The sequence below is a fragment of the Durio zibethinus genome, chromosome 4 (assembly GCF_047325235.1).
Source record: "Durio zibethinus cultivar Kanyao isolate XHJ-2024 chromosome 4, ASM4732523v1, whole genome shotgun sequence".
NCBI classification, from domain to species: Eukaryota; Viridiplantae; Streptophyta; class Magnoliopsida; order Malvales; family Malvaceae; genus Durio; species Durio zibethinus.
Genome location: NC_143165.1, coordinates 19,381,709 through 19,400,286, shown reverse-complemented (window position 1 = coordinate 19,400,286; position 18,578 = coordinate 19,381,709). Strand labels below are relative to the sequence as shown.

At 30.8% G+C, this 18,578-nt stretch overlaps 2 protein-coding genes across 3 annotated transcripts; both read left to right on the top strand.

Annotated features, from left to right (window-relative positions):
* Positions 1 to 3,521: 3,521 nt before the first annotated feature.
* Positions 3,522 to 6,179, top strand: LOC111287856 (putative protein NRT1/ PTR FAMILY 2.14). 2 transcript variants are annotated; one of them, XM_022878532.2, is made up of 4 exons: positions 3,522 to 3,830; positions 3,957 to 4,174; positions 4,538 to 5,106; positions 5,207 to 6,179. In XM_022878532.2, the coding sequence occupies exons 1-4, from the start codon at positions 3,560 to 3,562 to the stop codon at positions 6,033 to 6,035; spliced, it is 1,887 nt and encodes a 628-aa protein (XP_022734267.1). In that variant the 5' UTR covers positions 3,522 to 3,559; the 3' UTR covers positions 6,036 to 6,179. The 2 variants fall into 2 exon arrangements, with proteins under 2 accessions (XP_022734267.1, XP_022734266.1); XM_022878531.2 differs by having other exon boundaries at positions 3,522 to 4,174.
* Positions 6,180 to 8,626: 2,447 nt separating this feature from the next.
* Positions 8,627 to 12,636, top strand: LOC111288032 (protein NRT1/ PTR FAMILY 2.13-like). Its single transcript, XM_022878780.2, has 4 exons — positions 8,627 to 8,899; positions 9,006 to 9,223; positions 10,732 to 11,303; positions 11,654 to 12,636. Exons 1-4 carry the CDS (start codon positions 8,710 to 8,712, stop codon positions 12,516 to 12,518), a joined length of 1,845 nt encoding a protein of 614 aa, XP_022734515.2. The 5' UTR covers positions 8,627 to 8,709; the 3' UTR covers positions 12,519 to 12,636.
* The last annotated feature ends 5,942 nt before the right edge of the window (positions 12,637 to 18,578 follow it).

Genomic DNA, 18,578 nt, shown 5'->3' with positions numbered 1-18,578 from the left:
CATTGAGAAACCATGAAAAAACCATGCTATTCTAATGATTCCAATGAGAAAATATTGATTAATCTAGAAAAGGTTTTTTGATGGTTCCATTAATGAAACTCAACTTGTTTTTGGCTTCAAAAGCCATGGTAATTGCATGACTCCAAGTGGCGTAATTATCCCCTATTAAAACTTGAGTAACCAACAAAGTGCCTAGACTATCAGAGTGATGAATAAAATATGGAGATGATGTAATACTTCAACGGATTGTTGATTCAACTATTATTGTAGAAGTAAAACGAAAGTTATCATATGAAGAAGAAAGGAATAATTAATAAAAAAAAGGAAAAGAATGGCTATGATGGACAAAACTTACATGAAGTTTTATAGGTGAAGTTCGTAAAGTTCTTTATTAGAAATTAGTAAATAAAAATTTTAATAAAAAATCTACTAATACATTAACAGAGTTCAATGTGAAAATCAATAATATATAAAAAAATTATTAAAAAAGTATTTATAATTCAAATTTGATTGATACTTATTCAATGATAAAAATTCTATCAATAATTTTACTAAAAATGTTATTTAATAAATATATAAAAAATTTTAAAATGTTTTAAAATGCCATACAATTGATCTATGTGATAAGATTTTTCAAATTATCGGTTTTGATTTTTAATTTTGATTTACACATTTTTAATAAAAAATTCCACAAAATTTATCTATGAAACTTCATATAAGTCTTTTCCAACTATGATACCATAAAGACAAAAGAAAATATATTTGTCATTGTATTGTAAAGAACAAAAAGGTTATATATATATATATATATATATATATATATATACACAAAGTGATAACCCGATCACTAGTGATCATGCCTAAAAACTAGGAAACAAATTTGATGCAAAATTGATTCTAAAAGATAAAACTCTAAAGGATAAATTAAATTAAATCAAATCCTATCTAAATTTGATATAAATTCTTTTATACAAATTTTACTTCTATTAATTGTCTTGGTTTGAATATAGAAATTTGAACAAGTTATAATCAACATTTTTGCTTTGAAACTTTACCAATTATATTCTTTTTGGATTTATAAATTGGGTATTTTATGATTTATTTTAAATGAAAATATTATTAATTATAGATTATGTATATTGTAATTTCTGTTATAATGCTTTGGCATAATATCCCTTTAGATTTATGGTGGTTTAGTTGGATCTAATTCTTCTTATGTTTGTTATTTTTTAAGGTTTTTGAGGGTTTTGCAGGTTTTCCTGCTTTGATATCATCAGGTTTTTTTCTTTTCTTTTTTTTTTTTGGTTTTTTTGGATCTCATTTTTTGGTTTTTTGAGTTGTATTTTTTATTTTTTATAATTGTAGTTATTTTGTGATTTAGTCATTATTTTTATTTATTGCATTTTCCCTCTAGTTTTTCTTTGGACTTGCATTGTTATTGTAATACTAATTGGGTAAGAGATCCTACTAATCGTCATTTTACCACAGGCTACTGTTTCTTTCTTGGTTATTGTCTTATTTCTTGGTGAAGTAAAAATAAAATTGTGATATGCTGCTTTAGCACTGAAGTTGAGCATCAAGCTTTTGTAAATGCTACATCAAAACTTCTATGGTTATGATGGCTATTTCACGATATAGATGTTTTTGATCACTTTAGTACTCCTATATTTTATGATAATTAAAGTGCCATTCAGATAGTTCACAATGATGCTTTTCATGAGCGTACTAAATATATTGAAATTAATTTTCACTTCATTCATCGCCATTTGCTTGCTCAAACTCTTAGACTTTTTCTTGTTACCAGTGCTGATAAAAAAGAAGATATCTTCACCAAATCATATCCACCTAGTCAATTTCTTATCCAAGCTTCCAAACTCATATCCACCTAGTCAATTTCTTATCCAAGCTTCCAAACTCAAGTGACCTTTACATTACCATCTTGAGTTTACGGGAGAGTATCAATGATATTTTAGTAATATTCCGGTAATATTCTAGATTGATGATATTATTCTAGTAATATTTTAGATTGATTTGATATTGATTTAGCTGATTATAAGAATTGATTTAGTCATTATTTTTATTTATTGTATTTTTTATTTTGTAATATTTTATCTCTATATAAATAGGTTTTAAACCTCATTGTAATACACAAGTCATTACAATAAAGTTTTTATCATTTTTTTCTTTTTCATCTTTTTAATCTTTCTTTTTACATGTAGAATTTTTTCTTGCTTCTTTTATTTTCCTTAATGGTTCATGTCACTTTTATTTGGTTAATTTTTAAAAATCAATTATGTATATTATTAATTTAATTAATTAATTTAAAGTATTTTTCATACGGGAACAAATGTTTAGCACCACGGTATAGAATGGGCCACATCTCTAGTTTACAAGTAAAGAGGAACAAAATAAAATCACACAATTGTTAATTGATATAAAAAAAGGAAATACAACTAAGGTCTTAGGAATGATCGAATTTTGCTACTTAATATGGTTTGGTGGATTGCAGGTCAACATTCTTATTGAGACAATAGAATTTCATAGATTGCCCTTTAATTCAATAATTAAAAAATATGCATAGGTATTTATCATTTTTAAAATAAATTGTAAATTTTAAGTCCAAGTATCTAACAAATATGAATTGATTTTGACAATGAGACTTGTTTGAGTTAGTAAATTTTAAATATTTTGTTTATAAAATTTAAATTCAAATTTCACTGTCAATAAATTTTTTCCTTAATGAATGATTTATAAAATTCAATGTAAATTATTTCTAAGACCTACGACCTACCCTAATTTTGAAATGTAAAAAATTTTCTTACTCTAAACTTTTATTACACCAAAAAAAGTATGAATTAAATTTTTAATTTTTTTTTAAGTATGATATTGGTTGGACTATACATTTGAAATTATCTTCCACTTGTCTTATTAATTTAATCTTGTTTGTTTTAATATTCAAATTTAAAATCTCCAAAATGAAAAATTTTAAGTTATAATCTACTTAAGCCTTGTTTAACGCTGAGGTGTGAACGAGTATTTTAGCTGAAAAAAAAAAAACTATAGTTCAACGCAACTCCAATGTTAAACAAGAGAAAAAATTTCAGGTTTACGGTTAAATAATTTGATTTTGCAAATCAAAGCCAAAAGCTCCTTCAGAAGTGCGTTTGGCATTCAAACATACTTTTGAGGTAAATTACTTTTTGTCTTTATGCATTTAAATTTTTATTATTATTATATATATTTTAACATTTCATATAATAAATCACTTTTTCGTAAAAATATCAAAATATTTAAAATTCTTAAATTATGTTTGCTTTACTAAAATTTTAAACATATTTTTTTCAAATCAAACTTTTTGAAACCGTTAAACTAGACTACAGCTCCTAACCACAATAAATTTGAATTGATTGAAAATATCTCCTAGCGTCATCAATTATTAAAGATATTAAATTAAGAAAATGGGGCCCATTATGCAAATCCAAAATTCCAAGTCGACTCCACCGACAACAAGTGCGTGAACAACACAAGTCAAAATCTGATTCTGTCCTCTTGAACCAGTATGTTATTAAAAACCTCAGTATATTTCCATCTTTTCACCTCTTGTTTTACATGCCCTATATATGCTAATATAAGGATAGACATGAGTTCATTTGATCACCGAGTCTCATTTTCTTATAGAGCAAAAATGGTGGGTAGACAAGGCAGAAAAAGGTCAGGTTCTTGCTGCTTTTTTTATCCATCAGAAGAAGAAAATATAGCTGCAGATTTACCGGATACAATTACAAATCAAAGAAGGCCTGCAGGATGGAGAGCTATGCCTTTCGTCTTAGGTGCAACCCATCCCTCTCTCTCTCTCCCTCACGTTAAGTGTATTGTAGCTATACCTACGTCACATTTCTGGCACTGGTTGTTTAACGTGTTTATTATTAAAAGGGTGTGGCGTTTCCCATGTGCAGGAAATGAAACGTTTGAGAGATTGGCGTCGTTCGGATTGATGGCAAATTTTATGGTGTATCTTCAGAGGGAGTATCACATGGACCAGGTTCAAGCAGCTACCATCCTTAACAGCTGGTCTGGTGCGTCCAATTTCGCGCCGGTTATTGGTGCCTATGTCTCGGATGCATATATCGGCAAATTCTGGACCATTGTTTTCGGATCCTTTTCATCTCTCGTGGTATATATGCCTTTAATTTTGTTTATTTATTTCAAAACAAGTGTATGTCCCCCTCTCCATTTCTTAAATTACATTCTCACTTACATACTGAGTCACTGAGGCATGGGAAATACTTGAAATTTACAGGAAAACAGGAAGAGAAAAAGGAAATCATTTAGACTTCTGTTGTTGGAACTGGAAGTTGGATTTTTGGTTTCCATCCTATTTCAGTATAGATACTTTTTCTGTAGAAAAGGGTCTATTACATGTTGGAATGATGCCCAAAAAGAATTTCATTGGATTGATTCATTGGATATTTACCAGATCTCTAAAAAAATGCCTGAATATGATTAATAACATGTGATGTCAACCACTGATTTGCAGGGAATGATGATAATGACTTCAACAGCTTTGTTACCACAGCTGCGTCCTCCACCATGTGCCCATGAAGAACAACTACATGGCCATTGCATAGGCTACAATAAAGCCCAACTTGGCATTTTGATTTTTAGCTTGTGCTGGTTGTCCATCGGCACTGGTGGAATCAAGCCCTGCAGCATTCCTTTCAGTGTTGATCAATTTGATTTAACAACTGAAGAAGGGAGAAAAGGAAACAACAGTTTTTACAATTTGTACTATGCTACTCAAACAATTGTCTTGTTGATTACTCAAACAATTGTGGTTTATATCCAAAATGATATTAGCTGGGCCTTAGGCTTTGCGATACCAACCCTTTGCATGCTCTTTGGTATTGTTTTGTTCTTTGTTGGAACAAAAATTTACATATACATAAAGCCAGAAGGAAGTGTTTTCGCTGGTGTAGCACAAGTGTTTGTGGCCGCTTACAAAAAAAGCCATCTTAATCTTCCAGCTGATGGAGTAAATGGACAATTCTATGATCCTCCATTGAAGAGAAGGTTGCTTCCAGAACTCCATCTCACCAGACGGTACAGGTGATGTATTTCTTTCTTCTTAACTATATGCTTTGGCTACACAAATTTAATCCCTTTTTTTTTTACCAATTCTTTTTTTTTTTTTGTGCTCCCTCATCAGTTGCTTAAATAAAGCGGCTCTAATCGCGGGTGATGAAGTAAACCCTGATGGTTTTTGTGTCAATCCCTGGAGGCTCTGTAGTATCCAACAAATTGAAGATGTTAAATGCCTTGTAAACATTATCCCAATTTGGCTTACCAGCATACTTGGCTTCCTTGCCATGAATCAACAAGGAACATTCACGGTAGCACAAGCCCTGAAGATGGACCTGCATTTTGGTCCCAGCATCAAGATCCCTGCTGGTTCAGTTGGTGTCATTACACTGATTGCAATTGCAATATGGCTACCGTTTTATGATAGAGTTCTCGTACCAGCGCTTGAAAAAATCACAAAGCTAGAAGGTGGGATCACACTTCTCCAAAGAATAGGAATTGGGAACCTTTTCTCAATCCTAACAATGTTAGTTTCCGGATTCATTGAAACCAAGAGAAGGCATTCAGCCCTTTTGCACGGTGGACCTGATGGAGTTGCTCCAATGTCAGTCATGTGGCTAACTCCCCAGCTTATCCTGATTGGCTTCTCCGAGATATTCAGTATCGTTGGACTAATAGAATTTTACAACAAGCAGTTCCCTGAGCATATGAGGAGCATCGGAAATTCTCTAATCTATCTCACCTTTTCTTTGGCAAGCTACGCAAGCAGCTCCGTGATCACTGTTGTGCATAAGGTCACTGGAAAGCAAGGCTCCAACTGGTTGTCCAACGATATCAACACAAGCAAATTGGACTTTTTCTATTTCCTAATAGCAGGGATATCTTTACTGAACTTCGGTTTCTTTCTGTTCTGCGCTCGAAGATATCAATACAAGGGTAGTGTGAAAATCATGTAAAAGCAGAATTCTGCCTGGAACTTGATTTATTCTGCTTATTTGCATATGAAGTAGAGATCCGGACAAATAGCACAGCTTAAAGTAACAGAAAAATGGAAAAATAACTTGGGATAGAAGTAATGTAGTCAAGTAATAAAGGAAGTTCTAGTTCCATCTTGTCTGAAATGCATAATTCTTAAATCACTTGAAACATTGTTTAGCATTTTTTCTTCTTAAATCATGTTTTGCATATAAGAGTTCATTCGGAGCATCTGGTACACCAGGAAGACTAGGGAGTATTAATTAGATATTCTGACAGTCATTTGTGCATCAAAATGACCTGTGTTTTATGTAACCGAGATTCACTCTATATTAATTAGATAAAAAAATCTACGCAATGAATTGACTAAGTTTTAAGGAGAGTGGTTTATTTTTGCCATCCCTAGCTTATAAAATTGCCGGGACGTGAGATGATGCAAAAGGGTGATAATTTAACAAGTCAAATGATGTCATTCAGATTTAAACAGTTTGGATTTTGGTCACTTTAAGGATTTATTTGGATTCACTCGCAGCTTCAGTGCGAGAAGAATTTTTACTTTTTTAATGTAATCGCACCATTTCATTTCGTTTGGATGTCAAATCAGTGCAGTGCAGTGTGATTGAGTTTTTTTACTGTACTGGAGCAATAATTCTTCGTCGGTTAAAAATGATCCAGTGAGCCACTGAGCTGGACTATTTACTATAATACCATCATTTTTTTTTTATTTTGTATTTATATTTAAATTAATTAATGTTTTATATTTTACTTGTTTAATATTATTTTGTTAAATTTGAATTGATATAAATATATTATTATCAATTTTAAAAATATATATTATTTGACATAAAAATAATTTTTACTTATTTATTAATTTTATAAATGTCAAATAATTTAAATTTTTTATTATATATAAATTTTAATTTAATTTCTTTAATGATAATTTTTTTATCTTATTACAATTCACCTCACCATCATTGCTGTGTTTGCATCCAAACAAATATTTCACCATTAATTTTAATCTCACCACTATAATGATTAAACTCACTGCTACCTCTGTTATCAATCTCACTAAAATTAATCTCACCACCCATCTAAATAGAACTTAAGTCTGCATCGATGTGAAACAATTTTGAAAAAATCGAGAATAGATTTAAAATTAAAATATTTAGTTTAATTTAAAATTTTTTTATCTGATTAGATTTAAATTTAGATATTAAATATTTTATTAGATGCATATTGTATTTTGAATTGGAAAGTAAAAAATAAAAAGTATATGAAATAAATTATATATTTTTATTAGTTTTATATATTTTTTAAAATTTATAAAATAAATATAATTATTTTATATTTAAATCTATTCAAATATATTAAAAATTATATTAAAATAATAAAAAATAAATTTAAAAAACCGATGAACTAAACGTAATCGAACTAATATAATTCAATTTAGGTTTGACCAATTTCAAATAAGATCAATTCAGATTCGGATAAAAGTTTTAAAATTTATAATATTATATATCATTCAAAGAAATTGAGGTGGATCTAATCTAATTTGAATCGTTATCATCTTTAATTTCAAATTCCATCATGAAAACGATATGAACTTGGAATTATAGTTTCTCCTCAATTTTACAGTGTAAACGTCTAGTAATTATTTAAAAAGTTGTTTTATTTGCTAGGAATAGTTATTTAAATCCCAAAAGTTTTATTAAAATATTTACTTGAGATTTTTTTTAAATTGATTAGATATTATTTAATGGAAAGAAGAATTGTAAAAAAAAAATTAAAAAAACTCTTAATATATTTATAAATGTTGAAACTTTCAATAGGACCGGATATGAAAAAAAATGTAAAGGTAATTGTAGGTTTTTATTAGATAGATACTGCATAAAATTAAGGGAGATTAAAAAAATTCATATAAGTATGTATGTTTGATATTTGGTGTATGAATATTTTATAACACTAGAAGAGAATGTTCATAAATATTATTTATAAGTGGACTAAAAAAAAGGAGAATGAAAGAATTTACATGGATATATGTGCACATACTTGAATTTAATCTTTATAAATCAATTTGGATTGAGATTATATTTTTATAATTCTCTATAATTAATAAAATTTTTTTATTTATGAAAATAAACCAGTTAAATATTGAATTATATTAAATTATTATTTTTGTCTGAATGTTTTATATGGAGCTTTTTGTCGATCACCACTTATACTGGATAATGTATTATATGCCAGAAGAAAAAAAAAAACTAGCATCTTTTATGCCTATGCCCAATTTAGCCAGATGGTTCCGCACTTTCCACCAGTAGTGTAGGCCAAACACCCAATTTTTGTTAGCCATATTTTGTTTGTACAAGTGGTGTGGCCGACCTTTTTCACTTCTCGATTTCGTCAGTCATTCAATAATTCCATCTTCTTTTTTGATCAGCTGATTTATACAAATTCCAAACCTACCTCTCTCTCTCTCTCTCTCTCTCTCTCTCTCTACATATATATATATATATATATATATGCAACCAATTTCAAATGCTTCCAAAAGAAACTCAAAACACATAAAGTAAAAGCTTGCTTAGCCTGTATCAAATAAAATAAAAGCTCGCTTAGCCTGTACCAAAAAAACAAAAGCTTGCTTAGCCAAAGACAAGCATGGTGATCAAGAGCATCAAAGAGGAGTCAGGGTTTTTTCTATTTTGCTGCACAAAAAACTTCCGCAAACCGTCGTCCCTGGAACATAAACCGGGACAAGGAACGAAGGGAAATGTTTTATCAGTCTGGGGCTCGGCCTGTACAAACCAGAAGAAGCCTGGGGGATGGAAAGCCATGCCTTACATCTTAGGTTTAATTTCTTTCCTTTCTAAGGAATTAATGCTACTATTACTTTTTTTTTCCTTCGCTTCTGTGGTTGTCGTTTAGTTAACACAGGAAAGTGTGGTGCGGCGCAGGAAATGAAACGTTCGAGAGGTTAGCAAGTTTTGGGTTGTTGGCAAATTTTATGGTGTATTTAACGAGGGAGCTTCACTTGGATCAGGTGTCTGCTTCAAATGTTATCTATATCTGGTCCGGTGTAACCAATTTTGCACCTTTGGCTGGTGCCTTTATCTCCGATGCCTATGCGGGGAGGTTTCCAACAATTGCAGTAGCATCCTTTGCGTCATTTCTGGTATATATGTTTTCTTACTACTCAACTGGTTTTAAGGGCCATGGCTGCTTGAATTTTCATTAACATAGATCGATATCATCCTTAATTTTTCTTTATATGATTTTCCCACTTCTAAAGGGTTAAGTAGACCATGCAAATTAAGCTGATCGTGATTCTTGAATTTACGTTTTCATACATAAAACATTTTCTTGCTTTTATATCATCAAGCAAAAGCTTTTTCCTAGTATATAACTATGGAGAAAATCAAATCATACTATAAATTTCTGATGACAATTAGGTAATAATCTTTGGAAACAAATTTTATCTTGCTTCCCGCGCTGGATCACTGGCCTGGCAGATTAAAAATCCATTTGCCTCTTTTTATCTCTCCAGTTTTATTCATTTTTTCTTTATGAGGAGGACACTACTAGAAAATGATGTTTGGGCCACCATAATTTGCAAGAACTAAAAATATTATTGTAAAATTTTATTATATTTACAATAATTTTTCATAATAGATGTTTTATTTAAAATTTTTTTTATATTTTATGGAACGATAATTTTTATTATTGTAAATTTTTATAAAATTGGTAACAATAAAAAAAATTGTTACAAAATCCTATTATGTTTCATTTTTCATTATGTTGCCTAACTAACTTTTTAAATATTTTATATAATGATAAAAAAAACTGTTACCAGCCATGCATGTGGTTTGTTGTCCAAGAGTTTTATAAAACATTGTTTAGTTAAAAAAAAAAAAAAGGAATGAAATATCCTATAGAATTGAATTAAGTCCACGAATCTAAAAATAATAAAAATTCTTTTTTTTTTTTTTTCAATATCTCTCTCAATTCGAATCATACACTACAATTTATGTGACATATATAATAATATAACTTCTTGTTTAGGTCAATAAAGTAGTAGCAATTATATACATATCCACAGCAAGGAGCCCAGCTTTGCTTCTCTATTCACTTATTATTTATATATATATATATATATATTTATAGATATATAATTTTCTTAATTAATTATTCATGCTTTTCACGTCATTTTTCCTTTCTCGTAATACTCTTTCTGTTTTATTTTTTTGTCTTAAAATTATGTTTTTTTAACATTTAAAAACCTTACTTTTATATTTTAAAATTATTTTTTATGATTTTTTTATTTTTTAATATTAAAATTCATGAATTTTTAATGTTATAAAAAATTTTAAATTTTAATGTTAAATATATTAAAGTCAAAATTTCTTTTAAATTATATAAAAGTCAATAACATTCAAACAATGTAGAACGAAAAGAGTAATAATTAAATACTTACAAAGGAAGAAAAATTATTAGTGTCCGGTCGATCATTTACCAGATAAGAAGTTTCTACAATTTTAAAAGCTTGCATTTATAGATTCTTCCTGCTCCCTTTGTGATTAATAAGTCTACTATTACTAGTACTATTTACCAGCAGCAATATCGAATGAAAAGGATTAAAATGCACTAATTGAATACTGTTAAACCATTGTCTAACATTGACAGGGAATGTTGATTGTAACTTTGACGGCTTGGATTCCGAAACTCCACCCTCCAGAATGCAAACCTGAACAGCAACTACATGGTCACTGCATTGGTCCAAACAACGTTCAACTGGGAGTTCTGCTGACAGGGTTAGGCCTGTTATCAGTAGGCACGGGTGGAATAAGACCCTGCAGCATTGCATTTGGTATTGATCAATTTGATCCAACCACCGAAGAAGGGGTTAAAGGGATCAGCAGCTTCTTCAATTGGTATTACACCACATTCACAGTGGTCATGTTGCTTACCCTAACTCTTGTGGTTTATATTCAAGAGTCAGTAAGCTGGGTTCTAGGCTTCGGAATTCCTACTCTTCTCATGGGCAGTTCAATTCTGCTGTTCCTCATCGGCACAAGAATTTACGTGCATGTTAAGCCACGGGGAAGCGTTTTTTCAAGCATTGCCCAAGTTTTTGTTGCCGCTTACCAGAAAAGACAGCTTAAGCTTCCAGTAGAGAGACAGGAAATTGGAGTTTTTTATGATCCTCCTTTAAAGGACAATGTGTTGTCAAAGCTACCCCTCACCAACCAGTTCAGGTGACCTATCTTATCATAAAAGATAAGTGACGATATGGATTCAGAAATTTTTTTTAGATATTTATTTATAATATATATATATAATATTATTAACAATTTATTAATTTTATTAAAAAATATTTTTAAAAATTTTTGAAATTGTTCAAAAAAAGTTTTTTTATTTTGTTTTAATTTTCAATATTTGAGGTATCTTGGAAACCCAACCTCAAAGATTAGATCTGTCCCTGCAAAATATACCACAGGCATATATTATTGAGTTAATATATACTTTTTTTCTTGGTAAAGGTTTAATAATTTGAACTTGTAGTGGCTTCTAGTGCTAAATTCAATTGTTGGTTTTGTTCTCCTAGGTTCTTAAACAAAGCCGCCATAATAATGGAGAATGAATTACAACCTGATGGTTCCCCTAAAAGATGGAGGCTGTGCAGCATTCAAGATGTCGAAGAGCTCAAATGCCTTGTCGGAATCATCCCTATTTGGGCGTCCGGTATCATTAGCTTTACCTGCATGACACAACAGGGAACATTCACTTTGTCGCAGGCTTTGAAAATGGACAGGCATCTGGGCCCCAAGTTCCAAATCCCATCTGGTTCCGTTGGGATCATATCGATGATCACAGTTGGAATTTTCCTGCCAATCTACGACAGAATTATTGTTCCAGCTCTTCGAAAATTCACCAAACGTGAAGGTGGGATAACGCTTCTTCAAAGAATTGGAATTGGCATATTTTTTTCTATTCTAGCGATGATCGTTGCTGGAGTTATGGAAAAGAAGAGAAGGACCTCAGCTATATTGCACCCTGGTGTTGCACCGTTATCAGTCTTTTGGCTAGCTCCTCAGCTTATTCTCATGGGTTTCTGCGAGACATTCAACATCGTTGGACAGATTGAATTTTTCAACAAGCAGTTCCCGGAGCATATGAGAAGCATTGCTAATTCTCTTCTGTTTTGCTCCCTTGGTGGTGCAAGCTACTTTAGCAGCATGGTAGTCAATGTTGTGCATCATGTCTCTGGAGGGCATGGACATCCTGACTGGTTGACTAGTGATATTAATGCTGGCAGATTGGATTACTTTTACTATCTCCTAGCAGGGATGGGGACCTTCAATTTCCTTTATTTCCTCTATGTTGCACATCACTACCATTACAAGGGCAATGTAGTACAAGTAGAAGAGAAATCTGACCCTGATGTTGAGCTAAGTTCGACAAAGCCATGAAATCAAACAAATGTAACTTATCACTTCCACATCTAGTCGTTCGCTGTCACATGATAAGAGTAATAAAAGAGAAGCTCCATGATCTTTTCATTGTTGTAACAGAGCAGTATGGAATGTCTTGAAAATTGGAATACAATATCATGGTTTCTCTCCAAAGCAATATCCTTATTTTAAGAAACATGCCCATATTTGGAACGTTTGAAATTGTCACTTCGCAAGAGGTTCCTTGAATGTGACTAAAATGCACGGATCCATGATTTTTTTAAAAAATATGTTCACTTATAATATATATTAAAAATTATTGATGAATTTATCAATTTTGTCAATAAAAACGACGTTATGAGAAAACTTCGAAAGTATTTGAAGAGTTTTTTAAAATTTTTAATTTTTAAAATGTTTATAAAAAATTTGGAATGTTTAAAAAATTTTCTTTAAAATATTTTATTTTTCAAGTTTTAGGGTACTTCAAAAGGTAAACCAATTCTGACTATACAATATGACACCCATAAATAAGTGCCCTATTTGGAACGGATGATACTGGGAAAATGTATTCTAGAAAGAGAGCGAAGGCTAAAGCCACTAAAGCTTGCAATTTCTAGGTGGCATGAATTTGTGGGAATGGAGGTTGGGTTAGGTGATGAAGCGTTCTCTTTGTATTTGCCAGCGCACATGCATGGTTTAAAGGCTGCCAGGGAATGCCTATCTCTTCATCTTTTTTTCCCTTTTTCTTTGCGATGCAGGCAATAGAAAAGAAAGTAATGTTCTGGAAATAGTGTGATATGTTGCACCTCCTCCCTTTAGAATCAAAGCGTATTGGTTTTGAAATATGTATAATGTAGCTGTATTTTATTATTTTTGTATAATTTTACAAAAATTATAAATGTTAAAATTTAAAATTTATTAAATATTTTTTAAAAAATAATTATATAAAAGAATTGAACTAAACTATAAGTTCATTATTATTCTTTTTCTGAGTAAACAAATTTGTGACGTTGACATATATATATATATATAGCTGGTCGGAAAACCCACAGCACAAAATTGTTGATACATGTCAGGTGATTGTTTGATAAATACATTTCATCGTTGTTAATTTGGCTTATTGTAATGCAAGACAATAAGTTCTCTTCTGGATCAATTACTTGTACCTCAAGAAGATTAACAAGAAACAGGCAAACAAATCTAAATAAATGTAGATCTGAAATCTTTGAATATTCTTTTTTTCTGACAGACGTATTTATTGGAGAGAAAAAAAATTAAGTAAGGACGATAAAATTAATCATGATGAGATTAAAAAAAGTAATGATGATAAATTTAAATATTATAATGATGAGATTAAAATTAATGATAAAATGTATATTTGGATACAAATATAATAATAAAAATGAGGTGAAATATAATGAAATGAAAAAATTGATCATTAAAGATGTTATATTAAAATTTATTTATAATGAAAATTTTAATTTATTTATCATTTATGAAATTAATAAATAATTAAAAATTATTAAAATTATTTTTATGTCAAATAATAATTTTATTAAAAAATGACAACAATATATTTACATAAACTAAAACTTAATAAAATAATTCATTTTGCCAATATAAATATAAATATATAAAATAAAATAAAAAATAATTATGAGAGTAAAATGGTAAAGGAACCAGTCCAGCGACTCACTGAACCCCTAATGCTCCAATCCAAATGTAATACTCCGGTGCAATTACGCACCGCACTGGTTGATATCCAAACAACTCCGAATGGTGCAGTTGCATCATGAAGGTGCTTTATGATGTAATGATTAAGGTTTTATTTGGATTGTTAGTTCAAAGACTTGAAATAAATTAATAGGGGGTGAATTGATTTTAATAAAATTTTCAAAAATAATATTCAATAACCACAAATTATCAAAATAGATAAATACAATAGATAAATATAAACAAGAGATAGGGTTAGAGAATTTAACACCAAGATTTATAGAGGTTCGATCCTTTCTTAGGCATCTACGTCATCTCCCTTAGCCTTTCTTGCTAAGGAGTTCAATCCACTATTTGATGAAGATTACAACTAAGCTTTCACAAAGCTTTTCAACTCAACAACATACACTCTTAAGGGTTATCCTCCCTCTTAAGCTTACACACTCACAATATAAAAAATTCAAAAGTGTTTGGCAAACTTTAAGAACCTCACAAAGGCTAGGGTTTGCTAAGTTGAAGTATACAAATGTATATATAAGAAAGTAGAGAAAAACTGATATGAATTCTGCAGTTTTTCTCTTTTTACAGCTTTGAATGCTTAAGCAGATTAGTAGGTAAATAACAATAAGTTTTTTTTGCTCTTGTTACTCTTGGTCTGCAGTGGAATGCTTTATTTATAGTTAAGAAAAAATTGAAAGCCGTTGGATTGCATTTAATGCTTCAAACCTACAAAAACTTCAGACAGAAAATAACCGTTGGGAGTTTCAGGCCTTCAGGGAATTGATCCCTTCCCTTAGGGGATCGATTGGTTTATGTTTGAGAAAGCTCGATTTTATGCCTATTTTGCCTTACTCGATCGATCCTTTGCTTGAGGGGATCAATCTGTTCTTTTAGGTAATTGATCCCCTATGTGGGGGGATTGATCCTTTTTCTAGGTTTTCACACTTGAGGGAAATTCTGTTTGAACAACCGATCGATCCCTTTAAGAGGGATCGATCCCTTGCCTTAAGTGATCGATCCACTATGTGAGGGGATCGATCCCTTTTTTGGAAAATTGCACGAGAAAAGCATTCTGTATGAAAAAGTGATCAATTCCTTAAATGAGGGGATCGATCCATTCTACTAATCAATCAATCCTTACAGGGAGGGGATTGATCGATTTTTGCCAAATCTTGAGAACTTTCGATTCAGGTTGAAAACAGGATCGATCCTTTTGCTAGGGGATCGATTTGGTAATAGAGGGGAAGGGATCAATCCTTTCTATCAAAACTTGCATAAATAATGTTTTGTTCGAGAATTTGAGTTATTTTGGTTCTCAAATGAATTTTGACAAGATAAAAGGGTGAAAAAATGTTCAATTTAAGCTTAGACAAGATTGAAACAAGTTTGGCAAATTTTTATTTTGTCAAATCAAAACTCTTAATCAATTCAAGGCCAACAATCTCCTCTTTTTTGATATGACAAAAATAAATGAAAATTTTACATGAAAAACATTTTTCCTTTTGAAAAGAAGCTCCCCTTGAACTTATGAAAGGCAAACTCCCTATGAATTTAGGCATAAGATTTAAGGCAACTATACAAGAGTAATATCACCATAACCATGAATATATCCATCAATATCAAAGCATCATTATCAATATCAAAACATCATTAGATTTTCATAAATCATCAAATTTTCATACCAATGTTTCTCCCCCTTTTTGTCATAGCAAAAATACTAAGTGAAGCAAATCAAAATGAGGGAATAAGCAATTCAAGGCCACCCAAGCTTACTTCAAACATGAAACTACACACCAATGCCACAAACCACAAAGTCACAAGCCACAAGAGAATAAAAGATAGGTTGCATTAATATAAAGATCAAAGTCTACAAGCCATAATGCAAAGTTATATTTACAAAAAAAAAATATGGGAAAACATAAGTCAAGGTAGTAGGAAGGCTTTAGTGAGGTGGAGGTGGAAAATGAGGAGATGAATGTGAAAGAGGAGAGTAATGCGAATACTGTCCCATGTGCTGAGGAATAGACTTCATATGCTCAATATCAGCTCGAAGATGCCGGACTTGTGCCACAAAGTCATTTTGAGTTTTCTCTATGGACTCTAATCTACTGCTTATAGTGTCAACCATTGAGTGCAAGTTGTTCATTTGAAGTAAGAGCATCTCTAGGGTACCTTGAGTGTCAAAAGGTGTGCTAAGGGGTTCTCATTGAGGTGCAGGCATGTCTACAGGGTCTTGCTCCTCTTCTTTCTCTGGTGCAACACCAATATCCCCCTTTTTAACCTATTGGCCATCTGGAGTTTCAACATACCCTATACTATGCAATGTGGAAGGTCCAAGAATACTAAATGGGTCATTGACACATATCTCTTTGTTGCCTCTAGTGTTTACTTCCAAATGTCTCAAAAGATTGCTTATAGCATACCCATATACTAGAGTAACATCTTTATTCTGGACAATCCCTATCATGTCACTAAAAATGAAGTGCACCAAATTTGGTTTCTGTTCATGCTTGATCTTGTACATCCACCAATAATCTTGTTTCCTAATGGTGGAGTATTGGGTCTCAAAATGGGCTAACACATGGGTTATAATAAGGTGTAATAACCGATCATACATGGGTAACCTAGAGGCTTGTGTGGGAACAACCTGTAAATTGGGATTCCTAAAGATATCTTGAGCTAGTTGCACTATGTCACATCTAGGATTTGTCTCTCCTTCATCAGCTAACATAAATGCCTCAGCTAGCATTTCTTTTGTAACGAAGATTTTCTTCCCCATTACATATGTTCTGAACCTATCAAGATAATGTCTATTTTTCCTTCAATTTGAACACAGCTAGCATTACTATAGAATACTCTTACTAGATTCTTAAATAAACGACTCTCTATACACAAGGCATCCATTCAAAAGACTCAAAAGTATGCAAATAAGAAAACTCTATGGATTGAAGAAAGTCTAGTGAGATTACCCTTCCAGGTTTTACTTTTCGATGAGTAAAGTGTGTCTCATACCACTCCTTGGCATCGGGATTGTTAAAATTCTGGTTGAAAGAAGGCTTCATAGTGGAGCTTGAGGCCTCTCTTGGAAGGTCTCGTCGTCCAGCCGTGACTTTGGTTTTGGGTGCCATAGGAGATTGTGGGTAGCAAGTTTACAAGAGAAATTTGTAAGAGAAGTAGTCAATTTTTAGTGGGAATATCGAGGATGTAGAGAGAAGGGGTTGGGGAAAGATGAGGGGATAGATACCTTCTATCAAAACTTGCATAAATCATGTTTTGTTCCGAGAATTTGAGTTGTTTTGATTCTTAAATGAATTTTGACAAGATAGAAGGGTGAAAAAAATGTTCAATTTAAGCTTAGACAAGATTGAAACAAGTTTGACAAATTTTTATTTTGTCAAATCAAAACTCTTAATCAATTCAAGGCCAACATGGATAAACGATGAGATTAATTATAGTGAAATATAAAACAGTAATAAAATTATTGTAATTGTAATTGAAAAAAAAAATTTAATGAAAAATTTATGTTAACTTATCCTTACTAAAGTTGACATTTGAATTTAACTGGAAGTGCGCTAAACTTAATCGCATTGCACTAATGATACTATGGAATCCATATGGGAACTAAATATAAATAGGGCCTAATACTATGAAGACTCAAGTTATATATATATACTCTTAGGATTTATTTGGATGGATGTGATATTGGTTCTAGTGAAATTTAAAACAGTGATAAAAGTGAAATTAATTATTATAGTAATGATATTGGATATTGTAATGATAAAATTAAAATAAATAATAAAAATATACATTTTGATACAAACACATTGATGACAATAAGGATAAAATAAATATGATCATTAAAAACATTAATTTGAGAATGTATAGATAAATTATTTATATATTTTACTATTATTTAGTATTTTAATTTTTAATTATTTTATTCCATTTATTGATTAATATTAATTTATATTACAAATAAGAATTAAGATTTTAAGTATTAAAAATTATAAAAATATTTCAAAATATTTAATATTTGAAGAAATAATACTTATAATAATTGTAACTATTATTTGGATAAATTAAAAAATATAATATTTTGATCTATTAGAGGTGTTTAAGTCTTATCATTATAAATTTACGGGTAAAACAGAAAATAAAAATAAATAGTTTGAACATTATCATCCAATTTGCATCCCAGTTAGCCACTGCACCCTCCATACTCTAATTGAACTTCAGGCAAAAACTTTCTACTGAACTTTAAGAATGTTTGCCAAACTTTCTAGGTTGGGCAAAAAGGTGCTTCAACTGCTCCGCACTGGAAGCTTCGTTTAAAACCAAATGAAGCCTTAAAAGATTGTACCTGTC